This window comes from Cnephaeus nilssonii, assembly GCF_951640355.1.
Source record: "Cnephaeus nilssonii genome assembly, chromosome: 15".
NCBI lineage: Eukaryota > Metazoa > Chordata > Mammalia > Chiroptera > Vespertilionidae > Cnephaeus > Cnephaeus nilssonii.
The window spans coordinates 15,435,837-15,455,780 of record NC_137086.1 but is presented as its reverse complement, the minus strand read 5'-3'; the positions used below and the strand labels follow the sequence as shown (position 1 = coordinate 15,455,780).

Here is a 19,944-nt window from a genome sequence, read left to right as displayed (position 1 = left end):
TAAACAATATTTATTATTTTGCCAGTAACACAGCGATGTGGCACATCAATGGGAGAGAGTCAAGAAAAAAAATAATCCATTTAAAAAAAATACAAGGAAAAATGAATTAACCTAAAGAACAGATTTCATCTTCATATTAGAATGGATATCATAATTAACACTACCCAGGAAATATCAAGGCAACAATAAAATACTCAACTAGATCACAACAAATATTCCTAGTCTTTAAAATACTTAAGGTAAATACAAACCATTGGAAGAGTGAAGAAGGCTGAGCAAAGTGTCCAATAAATATCTGATGATAGTACGTAATTGCTCTGTGGAAGACGTCTGAATTAAATCTCTTGGATTTGATGTTTCATTCAACATCTTCCTACTTGCACCTAGAGCTACTCTGAGCCTCTGCACTGCATTGTGAGCCAAATTAAGTTGAAGCTGTAGCTGAATACAGTCCTGATAGGACGAGAAAACTCTGCTGTCTTCCTCGACTGCCTTATCTGGCTTCCGCAAGAAGTACTGTGCATTGTTAGCACTGTTGAGAGGAGGAAGATCTATACTTTGCAAAAGAGTTTCCAGTCGATGACAAGCTAAATTATACCTGTAAGTAAAAAATAATTGAACAAAATCATTCCTGCAATGTTCTTTAATGTACATTTATGAATACACACTAAAATTTAAATTACTAAAATATGTTAACACAACCATTAAAAAGAATTAATCATTTGTTAAGTACTAAATAAATAGAGCCAATTATTTAATCGCAATATATCAATGTATTAAACATTATTGTAACATACTAATACCCTACTTCCTTCTGCTCTTTTCTGTACACTTATGAAAAGACATTACTTGAAAAATATATGCAAGGCATAATACAAAATATAATGGTTAGTCCTAGCCAGTTTGGCTCCTTGGATAGACCGTCCGCCCGTGGACTAAAGGGTCCTGGGTTCATTTCCAGTCAAGGGCACATGCCCAGGTTGCGAGCACAATCCCCAGTAGGGGGTGAGCAGGCAACTATCAATGATTCTCTGATCATTGATGTTTCTCTGTCTCTCCATCTCCTTTCCTCTCTGAAATCAATAAAAATATTTTAAATATATAAATATAATGACTTCAATAAGATTAAAATATTCTGCAATTTCCTAACAACCTGCACTGTATATCCTCCTGTAGAGCAACCATCATTGCTAAATGCTGGTCAATTTCTGGCTGGTTTGCAGATTCTCCTTCTCCCCTTAGAGGATCATGCATTAACTTCAGTTCACTCTCCCAAGACAAGATGTAGGTATGACCGTAGTAAAATCCTAATGGGATTTTGGCTCTAGCATTTGTACTTCCATAACGTCCAATGACAGTGATCTGAAATGAAAAATATACATACATATACACTCATATTCAACAATAGAAATCTGAGTAATGTATTTAAAAATTTGATATAGTTATACATTTTAATTATATGTATTTTTCATAACTTATCAGAAACATGGAAAACTTATCATTTATATCACTTTCTTGAAGTTCTTTACCTTCATGAATCTACACACAGGAGGTGGTATCAAGTCATGAAGAATTAGTGAATGGGTGCTTATATCAGTTGCTACCACCAATCGCCTCCCATCCACCTCTTCTCCTAATGTCCAAATGTCAATTGACAAGGAGGCCAAGTCTCCACAAGTGGGAATCAATACATCAGTCAACAGTATTGGTCTGCCAAAATCTAAGGTCACAAACCTTCTTGCTCCTATGACAGAAAGAGAGAGAGCAGAGAAAAAGCAATAGCAATTGATCAAAAATACCATATATCAATTAACTAAAAGATATACTTAAAAAAGTTCTTAAAAAATGAAATTAACTTAAATACAAATAAATGAGAAGTTAATAATTTCCATTCAAATACCTGAAACCTCAATCTATGTTACTTTGAATACCAAGACTTAAATTAAAAAAATAAAAATGAATTTTTAAAAAAACTAGCTGGTTTGGCTCAGTGGATAGAGCATCAGCTGGGAACTGACGGTCCCAGATTCAATTCCAGTCAAGGGTACATGCTGGGGTTGCAGGCTCAATCCCCATTGGGGAACATGCAAGAGGCAAGCCAATCAGGTGATATTCTCTCATCATTGATGTTTCTATCTCTCCCTCTCTGTTGCTCTCTGAAATCAATAAAAATATATTTTAAATATATATATATATATATATATACACACACACACACACACACACACACACACACACAATAGTAAGTTCTTACTATAAAGGCGATCAACTATACATAAAGATTTAATTTTAAATCATCAGACCAAAAAATATATATATGTAGATTAATTCTATAAAGTACCTATCTACTCTTCTTTCAACCAGTTGATCTTTCTTTAAAAATTTCACAACTAGATGCATATCACATTGTAACACTTGATTTTTGTTTTTTTAAGCTTTGTTTCACTTCTTATGGATTTACATCTTACATTGGGGATAAAATACAAGGTAAAATTATAAGGCTGAAGTAACATGTAGCCATTACTATCACTAAAAAAATCCCTTAGCAAGGTCCTCTAATGGAGATAGATACAGCTTATCTCAAACATTGTTTCGCCCCCCAGTCCTGACACATGCCTGTTTTTTAGCTCTGTACTGTATGAAGTAGATGGTTTACTTGAATGTTAAGGGCCACACAAAGAGGTAGTATGTGTTTTTGTGTAAGCACTAGAATCACACTCAGCATGAGACGCTCACACTAAGAAAAGGCAAGAATGATCTGAAAGGAAAGGAAGAGCAGATTTGCATCGCTCATCTCACACACACTTCAGCATTAAGCTCAATTAGTGAAACACGAAGCAGTCTCATTAATAATACTTTAATTAGGAAGAACCAAGATGGCGGCAAAGTTAAACAACTAAACTGCCGCCTCACACAACAATTTCAAAAATACAACTAAAAGACAAAACGTCTACCACTCAGAACCACGGGAAAGCTGGCTGAGTGGTAGATTTACAACTAAGAAGAGAAAGGAGCACAAATGCTGAAAAGCTGAGGTATGGAGGCGCACGAATCAGGCTGGTGGCGGGCGACTGGGTGGGCGGCTTTTCTTCAACCAGAAGGGAGACAAGCTCCCGATCACTCTGAAATCCAGTTTCTGGGGACACGCGGGGGACCCAGACGCCTACGGGGAGAAGCTGAACGCTCGGCCATCGGGTCGGAAAGTGAGAGTGACTTTTTTGCAGAGGTGCGCCCAGCAATCATTGCACGGAACGCAGGGACTTGGAAACGCGGAAAGGCAGAGACGGCTGATGGCAGCCGTCGCCATTTGCCACGCCCTAGCCTAATGACGCCCTGAGACCCCGCCCCGCCCTGCCGAGACCCCGCCCCGCACACTCTACATACCCGCCCAGGCTCCACACAGCGGCTTTTGCATATAAATGGCCTGTTCTGTGGGAGCTTAACCAAATTAACTGCAGCTCCAGTCAGACTGCTCCAAAACCGCCCAAGCAAAGAGGAGAAAACAGTAGTTCTTGCTGTAGCTCCTGCTGGGGGTCCTCAGACAGTAGCTGACCTGCACCCCATTGGAGATCCAGACACTAGTGTATCTAGTAGTCGGTGTGAAACGACACCAGATTTCAACCACTCTCAAAAGGGACACATTCAAAAGGCAGACTCAGTGAGCACCAAAGCCTTATAGGAACAAGTCCTGCCCCATAAACGTGTCTCCAGCACAGCAATTCTTCCGTTATAGACACAGCGGGTCCTCCCAGATAATTGGCCTAGAGGTCAATTCCTCCCAGTGACACCAACAACAATCAAGACTTAACAACAAAAAGGCTGTACACACAGACCACAAAGGGGTACACCAAGAGTGTCCACCTCACGTAACTGGGAGGCTGACCCGTTGAACCAATAGGACACCTAGTACACAAAACTACCCAACCAACTCAGGGAAGCAGCGAAAATGAGGAGGCAAGGAAACAGATCCCAAACGAAAGAAATGAAGGAGAACAAACGAATGGACATAAGAGTTCAAAACCACAGTTATAAGGTTTTTCAAGAATTTCATGGAAAAGACCGATAAATTTAATGAGACCCTCAAGGATATGAAAAAGGACCAACTAGAAATTAAACATACACTGACTGAAATAAAAAATATTATACAGAGACCCAACAGCAAACTAGAGGAATGCAAGAATCAACTCAAAGATTTGGAATACAAAGAGGCAAAGGACACTCCTCCAGAGAATCAAGAAGAGAAGAGAATTCAGAAAGTTGAAGATAGTGTAAGAAGCCTCTGGGATAACTTCAAGCGTACCAACATCCGAATTATGGGGGTGCCAGAAGAAGAGAGAGAGCAAGACACTAAAAACCTATTTGAAGAAATAATGACCGAAAACTTCCCCCACCTGATGAAAGAAATAGACTTACAAGTCCAGGAAGCACACAGAACCCCAAACAAAAGGAATCCAAAGAGGACCACACCAAGACACATCATAATTAAAATGCCAAGGGCAAAAGACAAAGAGAGAATCTTACAAGCAGCAAGAGAAAAACAGTTACCTACGAGGGAGCACCCACACGATTATCAGCTGATTTCTCAACAGAAACTATGCAGGCCAGACAGGAATGGCAAGAAATATTGAAAGTGATGAATAGCAAGAACCAACAACCAAGACTACTCTACCCAGCAAAGTTATCATTCAGAATTGAAGGGCAGATAAAGAGCTTCACAGATAAGAAAAAGCTAAAGGAGTTCATCACCACCAAACCAGTATTATATGAAATGCTGAAAGGTATTCTTTAAAAAGAGGAAAAAGAAGAAAAAGGTAAAGATAAAAATTATGAACAACAAATACATATCTATCAACAAATGAATCTAAAAGTCAAGTGAATTAAAAATCTGATGAACAGAATAAACTGGTGAACATAATAGAATCAGAGGCATAGAATGGGAGTGGATTGATGATTCTCAGGGGGAAAGGGGTGTCTGTGTGGGGGGTATGAGAAGAGACTGGACAAAAATCATACACCTATGGATAAGGACAGCAGGGGGAAGGTAAGGGTGGGGGGGGGGACCGGGTGGTGGGGAGATATGGGGGGCAGAAAGGAGAAACAATTGTAATAATCTGAACAATAAAGATTTATTAAATTAAAAAACAATAATAATAATACTTTAATTCTTTTTACTTTTTATTGGGCTGGAGTTAGGGGCATCTAGTAATCTTTACTCCTACATTTTACAGTAAAGAAACCCAAGTAAACAAACCCAACTAGAGCGATTCTCAATGGAGCTAGTTTAAAAGAAAACAGGCAATTACCAATACTTTCCTAAACAGAAAAACTATTGAACCACACACAAAAAAAAATTCTCCTCCTTAGAAGGTTTAGTCCCCAAAGTCAATTCCATTGATAAAAAAACAAATCATAGTGTAAACTACTGCTCACATTTTGTAAGAATGCACAAGAAACTACAGTTTAAATATTATACACACTAACATTGTTACCAATGAATGATTAATTGGCAGAAAACACGATTTCAACTTTTGCTATTTAAAAAAAAAACTCTCTTCTAAAGAGAATAAATATGTAATAGAGTAAATAAGGTTCAACTGTTTATATAATGAAAAGTGACACAGGCCCTGGCTGGTTTGGCTCAGTGGATAGAGCATCGACCTAAGGACCAAAGGGTCCCGGGTTTGACTCCCATCAAGGGCTCGTACCTCGGTTGCAAGATCCTCCCCAGCCCAGGCCCTGGTCAGGGCGTGTGCAGGAGGCAACCAATCGATGTGTTTCTCTCACATCTATATTTCTCTGTGTCTTTCCCACTCCCTTCCATTCTCTCTAAAAATCAATGGAAAAGTATCTTCAGGTGAGGATTAAAATAAACAACAAAAAAAAGTGATACAGTATGCAATATATTCATGTACTGCCTCCTATAAAACACACTTAAGGATTTTGTTGAATTCCATTGCTGCTCAAACCCAAAAAAGAATTGGTAGGATTATAAGGTAAAAATTGCCTATAGCTTATTAGTAAACATGATCTAATTGAAACCACCTATCAGGATCACAGGTCTCTACCACATAAAGCAGGGTATACGCTTAGTTAAAATTTCAATTATCCAGAGACTATGAAGTGTTATTAATTATAATCTACAGTAAATCTTTCTGCTATTCTCAAGAAATGGTTCCAATAACAGAATGCTAGTCTTAGAAATACTACTTCTTTAAGTATAATTTCTACTGTAATGCTATTTGAGCAGCTACAATGAAGGCAAATATTTGTTAACTATAGTTCTGCAGGCAAGATTCATTAAAAAATAAATCAAATCCACTGGTTGGACAGAACTAGTGAACCTATTCTGCAGCATTGTTCCCTTCAATTTGGTAAGCACATATCTTGAGCCTTTGATAAAGGGTACTTTACTTACCCAAGAACAAATGTATTTGTAAAGAAAAATCAAACTACAGAATATTAAGTCTTCAAAAAACCAACAGACTAGGCAAGAAAAATATTTTAAGAAAGACAAAGATTACCTGAATGCATTCGTTCTATAATAATGGACTGGTGAGGTGGAGGTTGAAGAAAATGTGAAGCATGAGAAATTGCAATGGCTAGACCAGAACCAAGTGGATTCTAGAAAAGAAAAAAGTATACCTCTATATTGATATTATTCTTGCTCTAGAAAAACTAATAACAATAATATCAAAATAACAAGTTTCACTGTCTAATATACATTCTATAATATTTTATAAAAACAATCAAATTTGCTATATTAAGTTGGTAAAATAAAATTTTGCCTTCTAAATTTAGCATGTATTTCAAGTTATTTTTAAATGTCTAAACAAATACCTATTTAAAAATATAATACTTTACCACTCTGGACTTGTTGGAATTTTTGTTATGTGCAGCAAGATTGACTGCTGGGGGATCAATAACTGAGCCAGGGAAAAGCTGTGCAAGTTCAGCATTAATCACAACGGAAACCGCTTCATTAGGTGGTGTGAGTGGTGGAGTCATAAAAAGTGGTGTTGTTTTTGGAGTGGGTGGAATAACATCAGATGGATGAATGAAGAATCCAGGGGCTGCCACTGGGTTGGAAGGCACAGAGTTGTGAACAGAACCACCGACTGCTGCTACTGCTGCTGCTGCTGCAGCTGACGTTGCTGCTGCTGCTGAGGCTGCCGCAGCTGCTGCAGCTGTTGTCTGATGTAACTTGGCTTCCAGCTTTGCTTTCTGTAAAAAAAAGGAAAAGCAACAAATATAGACTAACCCTGCCTACCTAAATTGTGGGGAATACTACATGAATATATAGGATGAAGATAGACATGAATAACTGTATCCTAAATAAATAAAAATGAAATTAAATAAAAAGTGGACAACACACATAAAGAATATTTCTTTGCCGTGTATATTTCATTTAAAATCTGATATAAAATTTCCTGAGCATTTGGGAACTAGGACTTTCTCATATCAAAGATGGCAAGGAAGAAGAAAAGTAAGAAAAACAAAGTTCTCCTAAAAACAAAATATTAACAGAGAATGTACTCTCGTATGTTACCTAACCTGGTACAATTTGTCACCTAGAATTGTATACGCTATTTTTAGACCATGATGAAATCTCCAAAACATGTCATTATTACTAAATTTTAAATCATGCTAATTTGACTGGTCTTTAAAATACTGTTTTAGGTTCTTCAATCCATATAAGTAGCAAATGGTAACTACAATGTTTGACCAATAGTGGTGAAACATATGTAAGAATGGATTTTACATAAAGATTGCAAAAAAAATCATCAACTATATTACCTAAGTTGTATATCAAATAACGTGTATTTATATAATTTTTTATTTAAGCATATCACAAAAACTTTACCTCAATTTTTGTAGAAAATGCTTAGTTCAGATCAGCCAACCTACTTTCCTTTATGAAAATAATGGTCATTTTTACAGTACTTTTTCAGCTTTTGAAGTTTAGAGACAGCATGAACAAAGAGCCAAATGGTCTCCAACCTGTTGCTGAAGCTTCAAAAGCTGCTGCTGTTTCTCTTGCAGCACCTGTAGCTGTTGCTCGGCTGAAGCCATTGCATGAGAGAGAGACTGCAAAGCTACCTGGGCTGCTGAACTCAGGGCTGTCGAAGCTTCCCCAACTGTCCCCGTTGATAGTCCACCTACTGCAGGAGTAACCCCGAAGGAACTCACTGGCATAAGACAAGGGGGGAAAAAAACAGGATGAAGAAAAGGTTCACAGAGAAACACATTCAAAGTACTATACTATTATGACACTAAAACTATAGTTAATTTTCATTTTGAAAGACAGAAATCTAGAGAGTATAAATAAGGGAATCTTAATAGTAAAAATCTATTTATAATAATACTATTCAAGTTTAAGTGATCCAGGAATGACTTACAAATCAAATAAAAATTAATCCATATACATTTAAATTTAAAAATATTTTCAGCATAGTCTATAACGAGACAAAAAGAAGGACCCAGCAATTCCACTTCTGGGTATTTACCCAAAGAAACCCAAAACACTAAATCAAAAAGTCATATGCACCCGTATGTTCACTGCAGCATTATTTACAATTAGCCAAGATATGGAAGCAACCTAAGTATCAATCAATAGATGAATAAAGTAGTGCATATATATAATGGAATATGACTCAGTCATAAAAAAGAATGAAATCTTTTTTTTTTAAGTATGTTTTTTTATTGATTCTTTACAGAGAGGAAGGAAGAGGGACAGAGAGTTAGAAACATCGATGAGAGAGAAACATCGATCAGCTGCCTCCTGCACAGCCCCCAGTGGGTATGTGCCCACAACCAAGGTACATGCCCTTGACTGGAATCGAACCTGGGATCCTTCAGTCCGCAGGCCGACGCTCTATCCACTGAGCCAAACTAAGCCAGGCAGAGAAAGATAAATATCACATGATCTCACTCATTTGTGGAATATAATAATCAACATAACCTGATGAACAAAAATAGATCCAGAGACAGAGAAACATCAATCAGAAAGTCAAACCTCAGGAAAGGTAGGGGACAGTTTGGGTAAGGGGGAGAGATCAACCAAAGGACTTATATGCATGCATATAAGCCTAATCAATGGACATGGACAACAGGGGGGTGGGGGCATGAATGGGAGGTGGGAGGTAATAGGGGAATAAGGACACATATGTAATACCTTAATCAATAAAGAAATTTTTTTTAAAAGAGAGAAAAAAAAAAGAAGAAAATCTTGCCATTTGCAACTACATAGATAGACCTAGACAGTTTTATACTCGGACAAAAACAGATAAATGCCAGATGATTTCACTTGTATGTGGAATATGTAATAAAAAAACAAAAAACAAAACAAGCAGAACAAGAAACAGGCTCATATATATAGAGAACATTTTGATCATTGCCAGATAAAAGGTGCTTTAGGGAAATGGGTGAAAAATGTGAAGGGATTAAGAACAAATAGGTAGTTACAGAATAGTCACAGGGATGTAAAGTGCAGCATAGGAAATATAGTCAATAATATTGTAATAACCATGTACACTGTCAGGTAGATACTAGATTTAAACAGGGTGATCACTTCCTAAGTTATATAAATATCTAATCACTGGGTTGTATATCTGAAATTAATATAATATTGTATGTCAACTATAATTGATAAGTAAAAAATTATTTTAAAAAGTATTTTCAGCATGGAAACTTCATTTAATATAGCTAAAATGAAAATAAAAAATGAGAGTGACCTTGTCAGACAATTTGAACATAAGAAATAAACTGAAATTTGCTTTACAAAGATTTCTTACAAGCAACAATACTTCCTTCTCCCTCCAGACCAAAAAAGCTAAAAAAATCCTCAATTACAAGAACATCATTTAAATTGACTGATAACACTCATTTTAAAGCACAACCTAGACGGAGTCTGGTTTGCACAGAATATGTAAACCAGTTTCCTACCATAAGCTTCCCAGAACACTAACATAGAGAGAGGCATGTCCAATTCACAAATAGTAGGGCCCATATATCTTACTCATGACTATTACCATGTATCATGACACATTATAATTAACTAAGATGATTAAGATGAAAATGGCACCAGTTGTTAAAGAGGATGTCTGTATTGTTTAAAGTACTTATGTATATGTTACATAGAGGTAAGTAATATACCTAGTATTTTTTTGAGGTACTAAAGCAAAATAAAAGTGATAAAAGGAATGTGGAATGTATCAATAATACTGCAATCTGAATAATGGCTATGTGGTTTATTCATCTAATTATTCAAAAAATACTTCTAAAATTTTCCAATAAAACTAAGTTACTTCATGAGTAGACAAATTCAAAAAGGAGATCTTTACAGAGTATTTTCACATATAAAATCATACCAGATAAAAGTTCAAAAGAAAAATGAAAATGAAATGAGATAAACTCAAATGAGTATTAAATATAAAAAATATAATGTGTGGAATTAAAATACACTCAAATTATAAAATTACAATGCCATATAAAGTGGGAAAATAATAAATAATGTTAAAGATATGGTAAAAATAGCAACAGGACTTTCAGATGTCAACAGTATGTCTACATTATGATATTTGTAAAAACAGTTAATAATAGTAAAAAGTAAAATAGGCCAATAAAAATGTAATCACCAAAAAAAGGAGAAAAAAAGATACATCTGGCAAGATGAGAAATATAATAAAATATATTAATTTTAAAAACCAGTGGATTTAAACATAAATATATAGTGATTACATTAAATGTACATTAAATATTCCAACTGAAAGACAAGTATCAGAATCCTATCTAATAATAGAGTAACATGTAAATTACCATCACTCCGCTACGCCCACGATTGGGCGGCGGGAGGCTGGGGGGCGGGACTCGGGATGGCCTATCCGGCCATTGAGAGGCACGGATCCGCTGCCACTGAGGGGGGCTACCCTGCTGTTGAGAGGCGCAGGGGGTGGGACTCCCGCCCCCTGTGCCTCTCAGCGGCCAGATCCGCGGCCGCTGAGGGGGCCTGCCGCGGACACCCAGCTGCGCCTCTCAACGGCATGGTAGCCAGGTGTCCGCGGCAGCCCCCCTCAGCCCGCCCCCTGTGCCTCTCAACAGCAGGGTAGCCCCCCTCAGCGGCTGCAGACCATCAAAAGTGGGGGAGCTGGGTGCCTGTCTGCTCCGGCACCAGGCCTTTCAGAAGCCTCCGGCTCGGCTTCTGTACACCAGCGGACAGGCACCCAGCTCCACCGCGAAAAGCGAAAGCGTGTAGGGGACCCTACACGTGCATGATTCAATCATGCACTGGGCCTCTAGTGGATTATAAAAGGCAGCTATATGTTGGCATCTGCATATAAAAGAAACATTACAATTTAATTTAATTTAAAATTGAAACTATCATCATTATACATAATCCATGAATTTCACTTAGTATTTACTGCCACAATTGGAAGATATAAGATGATTCTATATAAAGAGTACTCAAATAAAGAACTAATAAGTTTCTTTTAAACCCTTTGCCATTCTGAAGCCAAGGACAAGTTTAAATTTTTCATGACTTCTCTTGCAAATTGATTTTACTTTCTGTTCAAGTGTTAGAAGATAATAAAGATATACAAATGAGACATCCCATTGATTATTCATTTAAAACATCAGCAAAACCACACTGTTCAACATACTCAAATATTGGTTCATAAATATGCAGTTGCTTTAAACTAGATGGAAAAATGGTACTCCCTCTTTACTCATTTCACACTTCTCAAAGCATTGCACCAATATACCTTTAACAACTGAAAGAAATAAAATAATATGATGCCAAAACTATACAAAAGACTGACATCAACTGATGATTATTGAAGCTGACTAATGGAAATATAGTCTATTTTTCTCTTCTCTCTATTTTCATTACGTTTAATATTTTCCAAATTAAAAAAGTTCTCAATATACACACACATAAAAAAAACCATAAGATTTAAAATAGTGCACTAGAGGGTAGAACAAAAAAATCCTATGAAGATTTAGAAAGTATAAAACTACTTATAATTTTTCCCCAAAATGTCCCTCCTATTAATAAATTTCTACTTAACATGACAGTTAAGAAACTTATTAAGTACTGGAAACAGATACTTAAATCCTTATATGTCACTTAATATTTATACAGCTTATAATATATAAAAGAATGTAAATAATAAAAGAAGGTATATACCAGTAAACGTACTTGCATCATCCCTTTCAATTCTGGTTCCATCACTAGTTGACACACAAGTAAAGTGTAGGGGTTCAACTTCTAGAAGTCCAGTGAGAGATGTGAAACTACCCTCAGCAGCTGTGCAACTACTGACTTTTCCATTTCCTAATGCAGAAAAGACACAAGTTTTATAACATGTGAATAAATCTTTAAAAGGCAACAGCCATATGAAAATAATAGTGCTAGTCCAATTTTAATTACAGAAGTCGTATAAACAAACACACAACCCTTACATAACACTTCACAATTGACATGGTACTAAGAAAACTCACAAGCAGAAGATACTGTCCTTATTACAAAAGCAGAATTGCATTAAAACAACTCAGTGTCCATTCACATTAATAAGAAACAATAACGAGTGATATAGATTTTAAGTGAGAGAAAAAGATAATAAACTTCCAATAGCTATTGCCCAATCTGTTAAGTATGCATAAAAGCAAAATACAATCTATGACATCAACTGTATAAATATGACACTAAATAGATGAATAAACATTCCAAAGTATGAACAAGATCTGTAAATGCTTCTTTATATTTTATATATATTGTCAATTTTCTAAAATGAGGCATACTACTTTATAATCATACAAACAGTTTAAGTTAGCATATACACTGAGTGGCCAGATTATTATGATCTATGAACACATAATAATCTGGCCACTCAGTGTATATCCTATATAATAAAAGGCTAATATGCAAATTGTCCCCTCGACCAGGAGTGCGACCAGCAGGCAAGCCGGCCAACCGCCCATGTCCCCATCCCCTGGCCACGCTGGCCGGACCCCACCCATGCACGAATTCATGCACCAGGCCTCTATTACACACACACACACACACACACACACACACACACACACATACTAAGTGGCCAATTATGTGTTCAGAGATCATAATAATCTGGCCACTCAATGTATAGTAAAAAAAATATATCACATGGTCACAACTATCCTATATAATAAAAGCCTAATATGATAAGTGTCCGGTCATCCATTCAACCAATAAAAGCATAATATGCTAATGATATGCTAAGACCTCTCAACTACTTGCTATGACATGCACTGACCACCAGGGGGCAGACGCTCCGACCAGTAGGTTAGCTTGCTACTGGGGTCTGGCCAATCAGGACTGAGCGAGATGGGCCAGATACACCCTAGAGTCCTCCCACAGTCCCTCCCTGGCTGGGCAACCTCCCGCATCCTTCCCTAGCCCCAATCATGAACCGGTGGGTTCCCTCAGCCTGGCCTGAATCCTCTCACAATCCAGGACCCCTCACGGGATGTCAGAGAGTTGGTTTCGGCCCAATCCCGCAGGCCACGCCGACAGACCACACTGGTGCACGAATTCATGCACTGGGCCTCTAGTGTGAACAATTAAAGTATAACAATAAAACCATAGCAAGAAGAATGGATGGATGAACACACACAAAAAAAATAAGGGTGTAAGTGGTAAGGGAAAAGATTATCTTTAGTCCTTTCAATTTTCTGGAGTTCATACTACTTTTAACATAAGTAACAACTAAAGTGAAACAGAAACTCAATATGGAAAAAATGAGGTTATATAAAAACTGTTACCAACAACTGAAGGACTAAATTAAAAGCAATAGTAGCCCTAGCTGGTTTGGCTCAGTGGATAGTGCATCGGCCTACAGACTAAAGGGTCCCATGTTTGATTCCATCCAAGGGCACTTGCCCGGGTTGCTGGCTCAACGCCCCCACCCCAACCCGCCCCAGTAGGGGATGTGCAGGAGGCAGCCAATCAATGATTCTCTCAATATTGATGTTTCTATCTCTCTCTCCCTCTCCCTTCCTCTCTGAAATCAATTAAGAACATATATATTTCATAAAAGCAACACTAAATTGCCATAACCTTGTTTTCCAAACTCCCATCAGTGCCTAGTTAGTATAGGGTCTGACACATGTCTTAAAATATATATATTTATTGAGCACTTAATACGAGAGTAAAAGGACAGGCCCCAGTTCTCATGAAATACATTTTCTGTGTCGAAGGTTATTTCATTAAACAACTAATTATACAATTGAATTTTTTTTAAGTGCTATGTTCTACTTAAGGGAAGTTCAAAGGACTAATAAAGGGAAATCAGTGTAAGAGATAATAAAATAGTTCCATGATGAGGTGATGAGGTTCATGGAAAGAATAAGAGATTTCTATGTATTTACTCCATTCAGCAAGGGAATCCAGGCAGGAAAAAATAATTACTTGAATGAAATCTCTCCACTAGGAAGGAACAAGGCACATTACAGGAACTGAATTGATAGAACAAATGTGGCTAGAGGAATATTTCTCAATCCTAACACCACTTTTCATAGCTTTAGAATAACTGAGAATTCAAAAAACCTTTCTTTTATGTTGGTTGGTTCCTTTTATGTGCTGAAGTGAGGCAACAGTACTTATATATTGATACTTAGCATAAATTTTAAAATGAAATATTTTAAATATCAATTCATTTAACAGTGATAAACTCATTAGATTAAAAAAAAACACAGCATACTTTGATGAAAAGTAACTGTCTTCTAAAACAAAAATACCTAATGGAATAGTGGCAAAGTTTTACATTTTATAAATCCCTTAAATTCTGGCTTTTCAGAAGGTAACTGGATTTTCCTGCCTTCCCCATTAACTGTGTTGTAATATGTTGTTTTTGTAGAAGTATATGAAGGAAATCCAACCCAACACAAACAGGAAGATGAAAAAGATTTCAATAGCCTTAAATATTCAAACACTTGACAAGTACCAGTTTTTTTTTTTTAACCTTTTGCACTCGGATGTCGAGTGTGACTCAACACGGTTAGCATCGGTAGCAGCTCGTATGTCGAGCCACACTCGACACGTAGTTTCACCGCAGGGGGAAGGGGGATTTTTGTCTATTTTTCCAGTATCTTTTCTTGTTTTCATTAGCATAAAAGGACAAGTAAAATGTAAATGCTGTCTCAACTGATGCCACCACCTAAGCTTATCTTTTGCATAGGCAGCAATCTTGAGTAGGAGGGTCCAAGGCATGAGTCGTTGCATCATGCCTTTTTGAGCTTGCATCATCTTCCCTTGGTGAAGAACCTTCCTTATCTTTTCGTCTCCTAGGTTTGTTTAGGTTTCTATTAGCATATCACAGATGTTGTCATGACACAGGGTTTAGTTGGATGATTGGTTTGCCCCCTAGCAGTAGCACGTTCTGAGTGAATTTCCCCTCCTCAGGATGGATAAGTTTTCCAAAGACATAGAAAGCAGCGATGATGAATTTTACTTCGAAAACGAAGAAAAAAGTGAAAAATGTAATAGTGACGAAAGTGAGTTCTCCGAGGATGAGAGTGGAGATGATGAACAAATCGCTGGTCCTAGTGGAACTACAGAAAGGAAAAAGTCCCTTGCTTTGCCCAAAGATCTGGCTGAAAGTACGGACAGTGACAGTGACATTGAATTCATAAAGGCAAAACGAAGACGCACAATTGTTTATTCGAGTGAGAGTGATGGAGATATAGGTGATATCATTGAGAAATCGGGTATAAGACCCAGTGAAAGTTACGTTTCCAGGGGAAAACAGGAAAAAGAAAATGGACATCTACATCTGTGAATGACAAAGAGCCTAGCAGAATCCCTTTCTCCACTGGTCAGTTACACGTTGGACCTCAAGTTCCTTCTGGATGTGCCACACCAATAGACTTTTTTCAGTTGTTTTTTACTGAGACGTTGATAAAAAATATAACGGATGAGACAAATGAGTATGCTAAGCATAAAATTAGCCAGAACTATCCCAGCGATCCACTTGGAATAATTGGAAAGATGTGATGATAGAGGAAATGAAGGCTTTTCTTGGTGTAATACTAAATATGGGTGTATTGAATCACCCCAACTTGCAGAGTTATTGGTCCATGGATTTTGAGTCTCATATACCATTTTTTCGATCTGTTTTCAAAAGAGAGGTACTTGCAAATATTTTGTATGTTACACTTGAAAAACGACCAAAAGTCAAGTAAAGATTTGAGAACAAGAACCGAGAAGGTAAACTGCTTCTTGTCATACCTTGAAATGAAATTTAGGGAGAGATTCTGTCCTGGAAGAGAGATTGCTGTTGATGAGGCTATTGTTGGTTTCAAGGGAAAGATACACTTCATCACATATAATCCTAAAAAGCCAACAAATTGGGTATTCGTTTATATGTCCTCTCAGATTCAAAATGTGGTTACGTACATTCATTTGTCCCTTATTATGGAGGAATAACATCTGAAACGTTGTTAAGACCTGATCTCCCTTTTACTAGCAGAATAGTTTTAGAGCTTCATGAAAGATTGAAGAACTCAGTACCTGGTTCTCAAGGTTATCATTTCTTCACTGACAGGTATTACACTAGTGTCACTCTTGCAAAGGAATTGTTCAAGGAAAAAACACACTTGACAAGGACAATAATGCCCAATAGGAAAGATAATCCACCTGTTATCAAACATCCAAAGCTAATGAAAGGAGAGAGTGGCTTTCAGGGATGAAAATGTAATGCTTTTTGCATGGAAAGACAAGAGGATAGTCACAATGCTCAGTTCATGGGACACTTCAGAGACTGAGTCTGTGGAAAGGAGAGTGCGTGGTGGTGGGAAGGAAATAGTTCTCAAACCCAAGGTTGTGACCAACTATACAAAGTTTATGGGGGGTGTTGATATAGCTGATCACTACACAGGCACATACTGTTTTATGAGGAAGACTCTAAAATGGTGGCGTAAATTGTTTTTCTGGGGGCTTGAGGTCAGTGTTGTAAATTCCTATATATTGTACAAAGAATGCCAAAAAAGAAAAAATGAAAAACCGATAACGCATGTGAAATTTATTAGGAAAATAGTACATGATCTTGTTGGAGAATTCAGAGATGGTACACTAACTTCCAGGGATAGATTATTATCCACTAACTTAGAGCAACGTTTAGATGGAAATCTCCATATAATCACACCTCACCCTAACAAAAAACACAAAGATTGTGTTGTTTGTTCTAACAGAAAAATCAAAGGAGGAAGAAGAGAGACGATTTATATTTGCGAAACATGTGAATGTAAACCAGGTCTTCATGTGGGTGAATGTTTCAAAAAATATCACACCATTAAAAATTATAGAGATTAAAATTACTCTTTGAATGTATCAATAATGTGAAATATAAAAAAATCCAAATAAATCAGTTTGTATGAAAAGAAACTCCAGTTTTTTATTCTACTGCCGCGCTTTGTAAAATCTGGGGTATTTAAAAAATTAAATCCCGAGTAGAATAAAGGAATCGAGAAAAAAGCAAGTGAGTGCAAAGGGTTAAAGATTAGTTGCCACATTATACTGATATCTGATCAGTGAACTTCTCAAACTCGATTGCACTAATATTAACTGGCCTATCTTGTACTTTTAAATAATCATTTAGCCATTTGTGTGGAAAATATTGGTTCACCACTATATACAGATCTTCAAATGTTAACACATTTCATATGTAACATCAGAAAATGACAATCACTAATATCCTCATAACCCACCAGAAAAAAAAAAAGGCTTCATGTATTGGTAAGCTGTCAAGTTCACTGTGGAGGATACACATTTTCAGAAATTCTAATTTTTGCTTAAAAGCTCTACTTTTAATACTGGGAACAAACACTATCAATTGGATGGATACTGATAGACTTTTTCTATAAGTCTGTGTAAAAATACCTGCCAAATAACCAAGTTTTAATAACATATCTTGCAAATAAAAATGGAGTTCCATGAAATAAACATTCCCTTTATAACTCAACTGCACAGTGTGTTTCTTTGAAACAGTCATGGTTCTGCAGTGTACAGCAAAAGTGTTTGTTTTATGCATGCTTCCAATCTCAGCATGGAATATTTAAAAGATGAGTACTCATGGGTTCAAAATTGAATAAAGTTAACAAGTTTTACTACTTCATCTAGGAAATTTGTAAGTCAATGTGAAACTAGCATATTTTTTAGTGCAAGTACCTAGTGAAGAACATCATGCTTTTGCACAAACGGTAAAAATGTCAGTGCAGTGAAAAAAAAGCAATAACATCATTCTATGATGAAAACAGTTGACCCATGGACTCCATAAAGCAATAACATCATTCAATCATGAAAACAGTTGACCCCTGGACTCCATGATAGGATCTCAGGAACCGAGAGGAGATTAATGAGTCACAGTGGCAAGGGAAAGAGAGCTAGATCACACAAGACTTTGAATACTATATTACAGACTTTGGACTTCAGAGTAATATGAAGACATGAAAAGTATTTTAAGGAGAGAGGTAAAATGATCAGGTATGCATTTCAAAATTATCATACTCATTGCAATATGGAGAATATGCTGAAGTGAGGCAAGAACAGATGCAAGAAGACCAATTAGAAATCTATTACTGTAGCCCATGTTCAAGATAACTGCTGTGGCTATCTGTCATCAGATGATCATGGGAGGTAAGGGAATAGGCAGATTTGAATTATACATTGGTGGAAAAATAGATAGAATCTGGTGATAGCCTCAATGTGAAGGATGAGAAAGACAAAAGTATCAAGGATGACATTCAGATTTGTTTTGTGCGACTGATCCCATTAGCTGAGAAAAGGCACACTGCAGAAGGACTATGGTAAGGAATAAAATGGTGAGACATTCATAAGGAGACATATTATGATTTCTAAGTCACTTCTCCTGGTTCTTCTAAATTGTGTGTGGCTACTCTTGAATATTTGACTACCTGGCTTGGCCAGAGCTCTATGGTCTTCTCTTTACACTCTCTCCAAAATGGATCTCTCATTCAATTCTAAGATATATGGGAGGTATCTATATATCTAATGCTATCTAATCTGAGTTCCACTCATAAATTAATGTGTTACTTGGAAAGAGCCAGATTGCCATGAAGTAGTCAGTCAGAGCTTAAATCATCAAAGGGAAGCATGTACCCAAGGCAGCTTAAGTCTTTAAAAAGCAAGTAATAGACCAATAAGTATAATATGATCACTTTCATTAAAGCATGTATACAAAACAAGTCTAAATAGCTAAGCATCCTATTAACAATGGTAATCTTAAAGGGTAGAAAGAGTGGAGTTGAGAAATGTTATATTTCTACTAGAGCCCAGTGCACGAAATTCATGCACTGGTAGGATCTCTAGCAGCTGGAGGCGGGCCAGCCAGATACTCCTTTACCCGGCGAGGGACTCCCTCCCTTCCCCCAGCTGTACCCGCCTCCTGGTCAATATCCTGGTCAAGGGGACAATTTGCATACTACGCTTTTATTATATAGAATGTTTTATTTTTCTTTTGCTTTTCTCACAATTCATAGTTCATCTGCACTAATAAAAGAGAAAGATGCAAGTTGACCGTACCTTCGTGATGCCCACCAATCAGGATATGCAAATTAACCCAACAAAGATGATGGGTTAATCTGCATAAACAGGTGCCTAATGGCCAGGGGCAGGACACCAGCGCCGTCGCCATGGCGACAACGCAGGTGTTCCGCACTGCCCCAGCCACTTTGGGCCTCTGGGCAGCTTGGGAAGGTGGAAAGGTGGCTCCGGGCCAGAGTGAAGGCGGTGCCAGCAGCTAGGGGAAGGAAGGCCCATTCTTGCACAAATCTTCATGCATCGGGCCTCTAATATTAAAATAAAACTGAGCCGAAACCAGTTTGGCTCAGTGGGTAGAGCGTTGGCCTGCAGACTCAAGGGTCCCAGGTTCGATTCCGGTCAAGGGCATGTAC

The 19,944-nt window shown here is 37.3% G+C and overlaps 1 protein-coding gene across 7 annotated transcripts in view; it reads right to left on the bottom strand.

The window, feature by feature from the left end:
* Window positions 1–19,944, bottom strand: part of BIRC6 (baculoviral IAP repeat containing 6) — a 178,306-nt gene that overhangs the window by 92,306 nt on the left and 66,056 nt on the right. For 3 of the 7 annotated variants that reach the window (XR_013814683.1, XM_079792682.1, XM_079792684.1), the window contains exons 23-29: window positions 12,185–12,331; window positions 7,999–8,186; window positions 6,862–7,221; window positions 6,522–6,621; window positions 1,530–1,744; window positions 1,154–1,362; window positions 252–598 (exon numbers count right to left, since the gene is read on the bottom strand). Coding sequence is in view for 6 of the 7 variants with exons in the window: in XM_079792682.1 (XP_079648808.1) it covers window positions 252–598; window positions 1,154–1,362; window positions 1,530–1,744; window positions 6,522–6,621; window positions 6,862–7,221; window positions 7,999–8,186; window positions 12,185–12,331 (1,566 nt within the window). In the remaining variant the exon portion in view is untranslated. The remainder of the gene's footprint in view (window positions 1–251; window positions 599–1,153; window positions 1,363–1,529; window positions 1,745–6,521; window positions 6,622–6,861; window positions 7,222–7,998; window positions 8,187–12,184; window positions 12,332–19,944) is intronic. The other 4 variants (XM_079792683.1, XM_079792685.1, XM_079792686.1 and 1 more) reach the window with 3 other exon arrangements.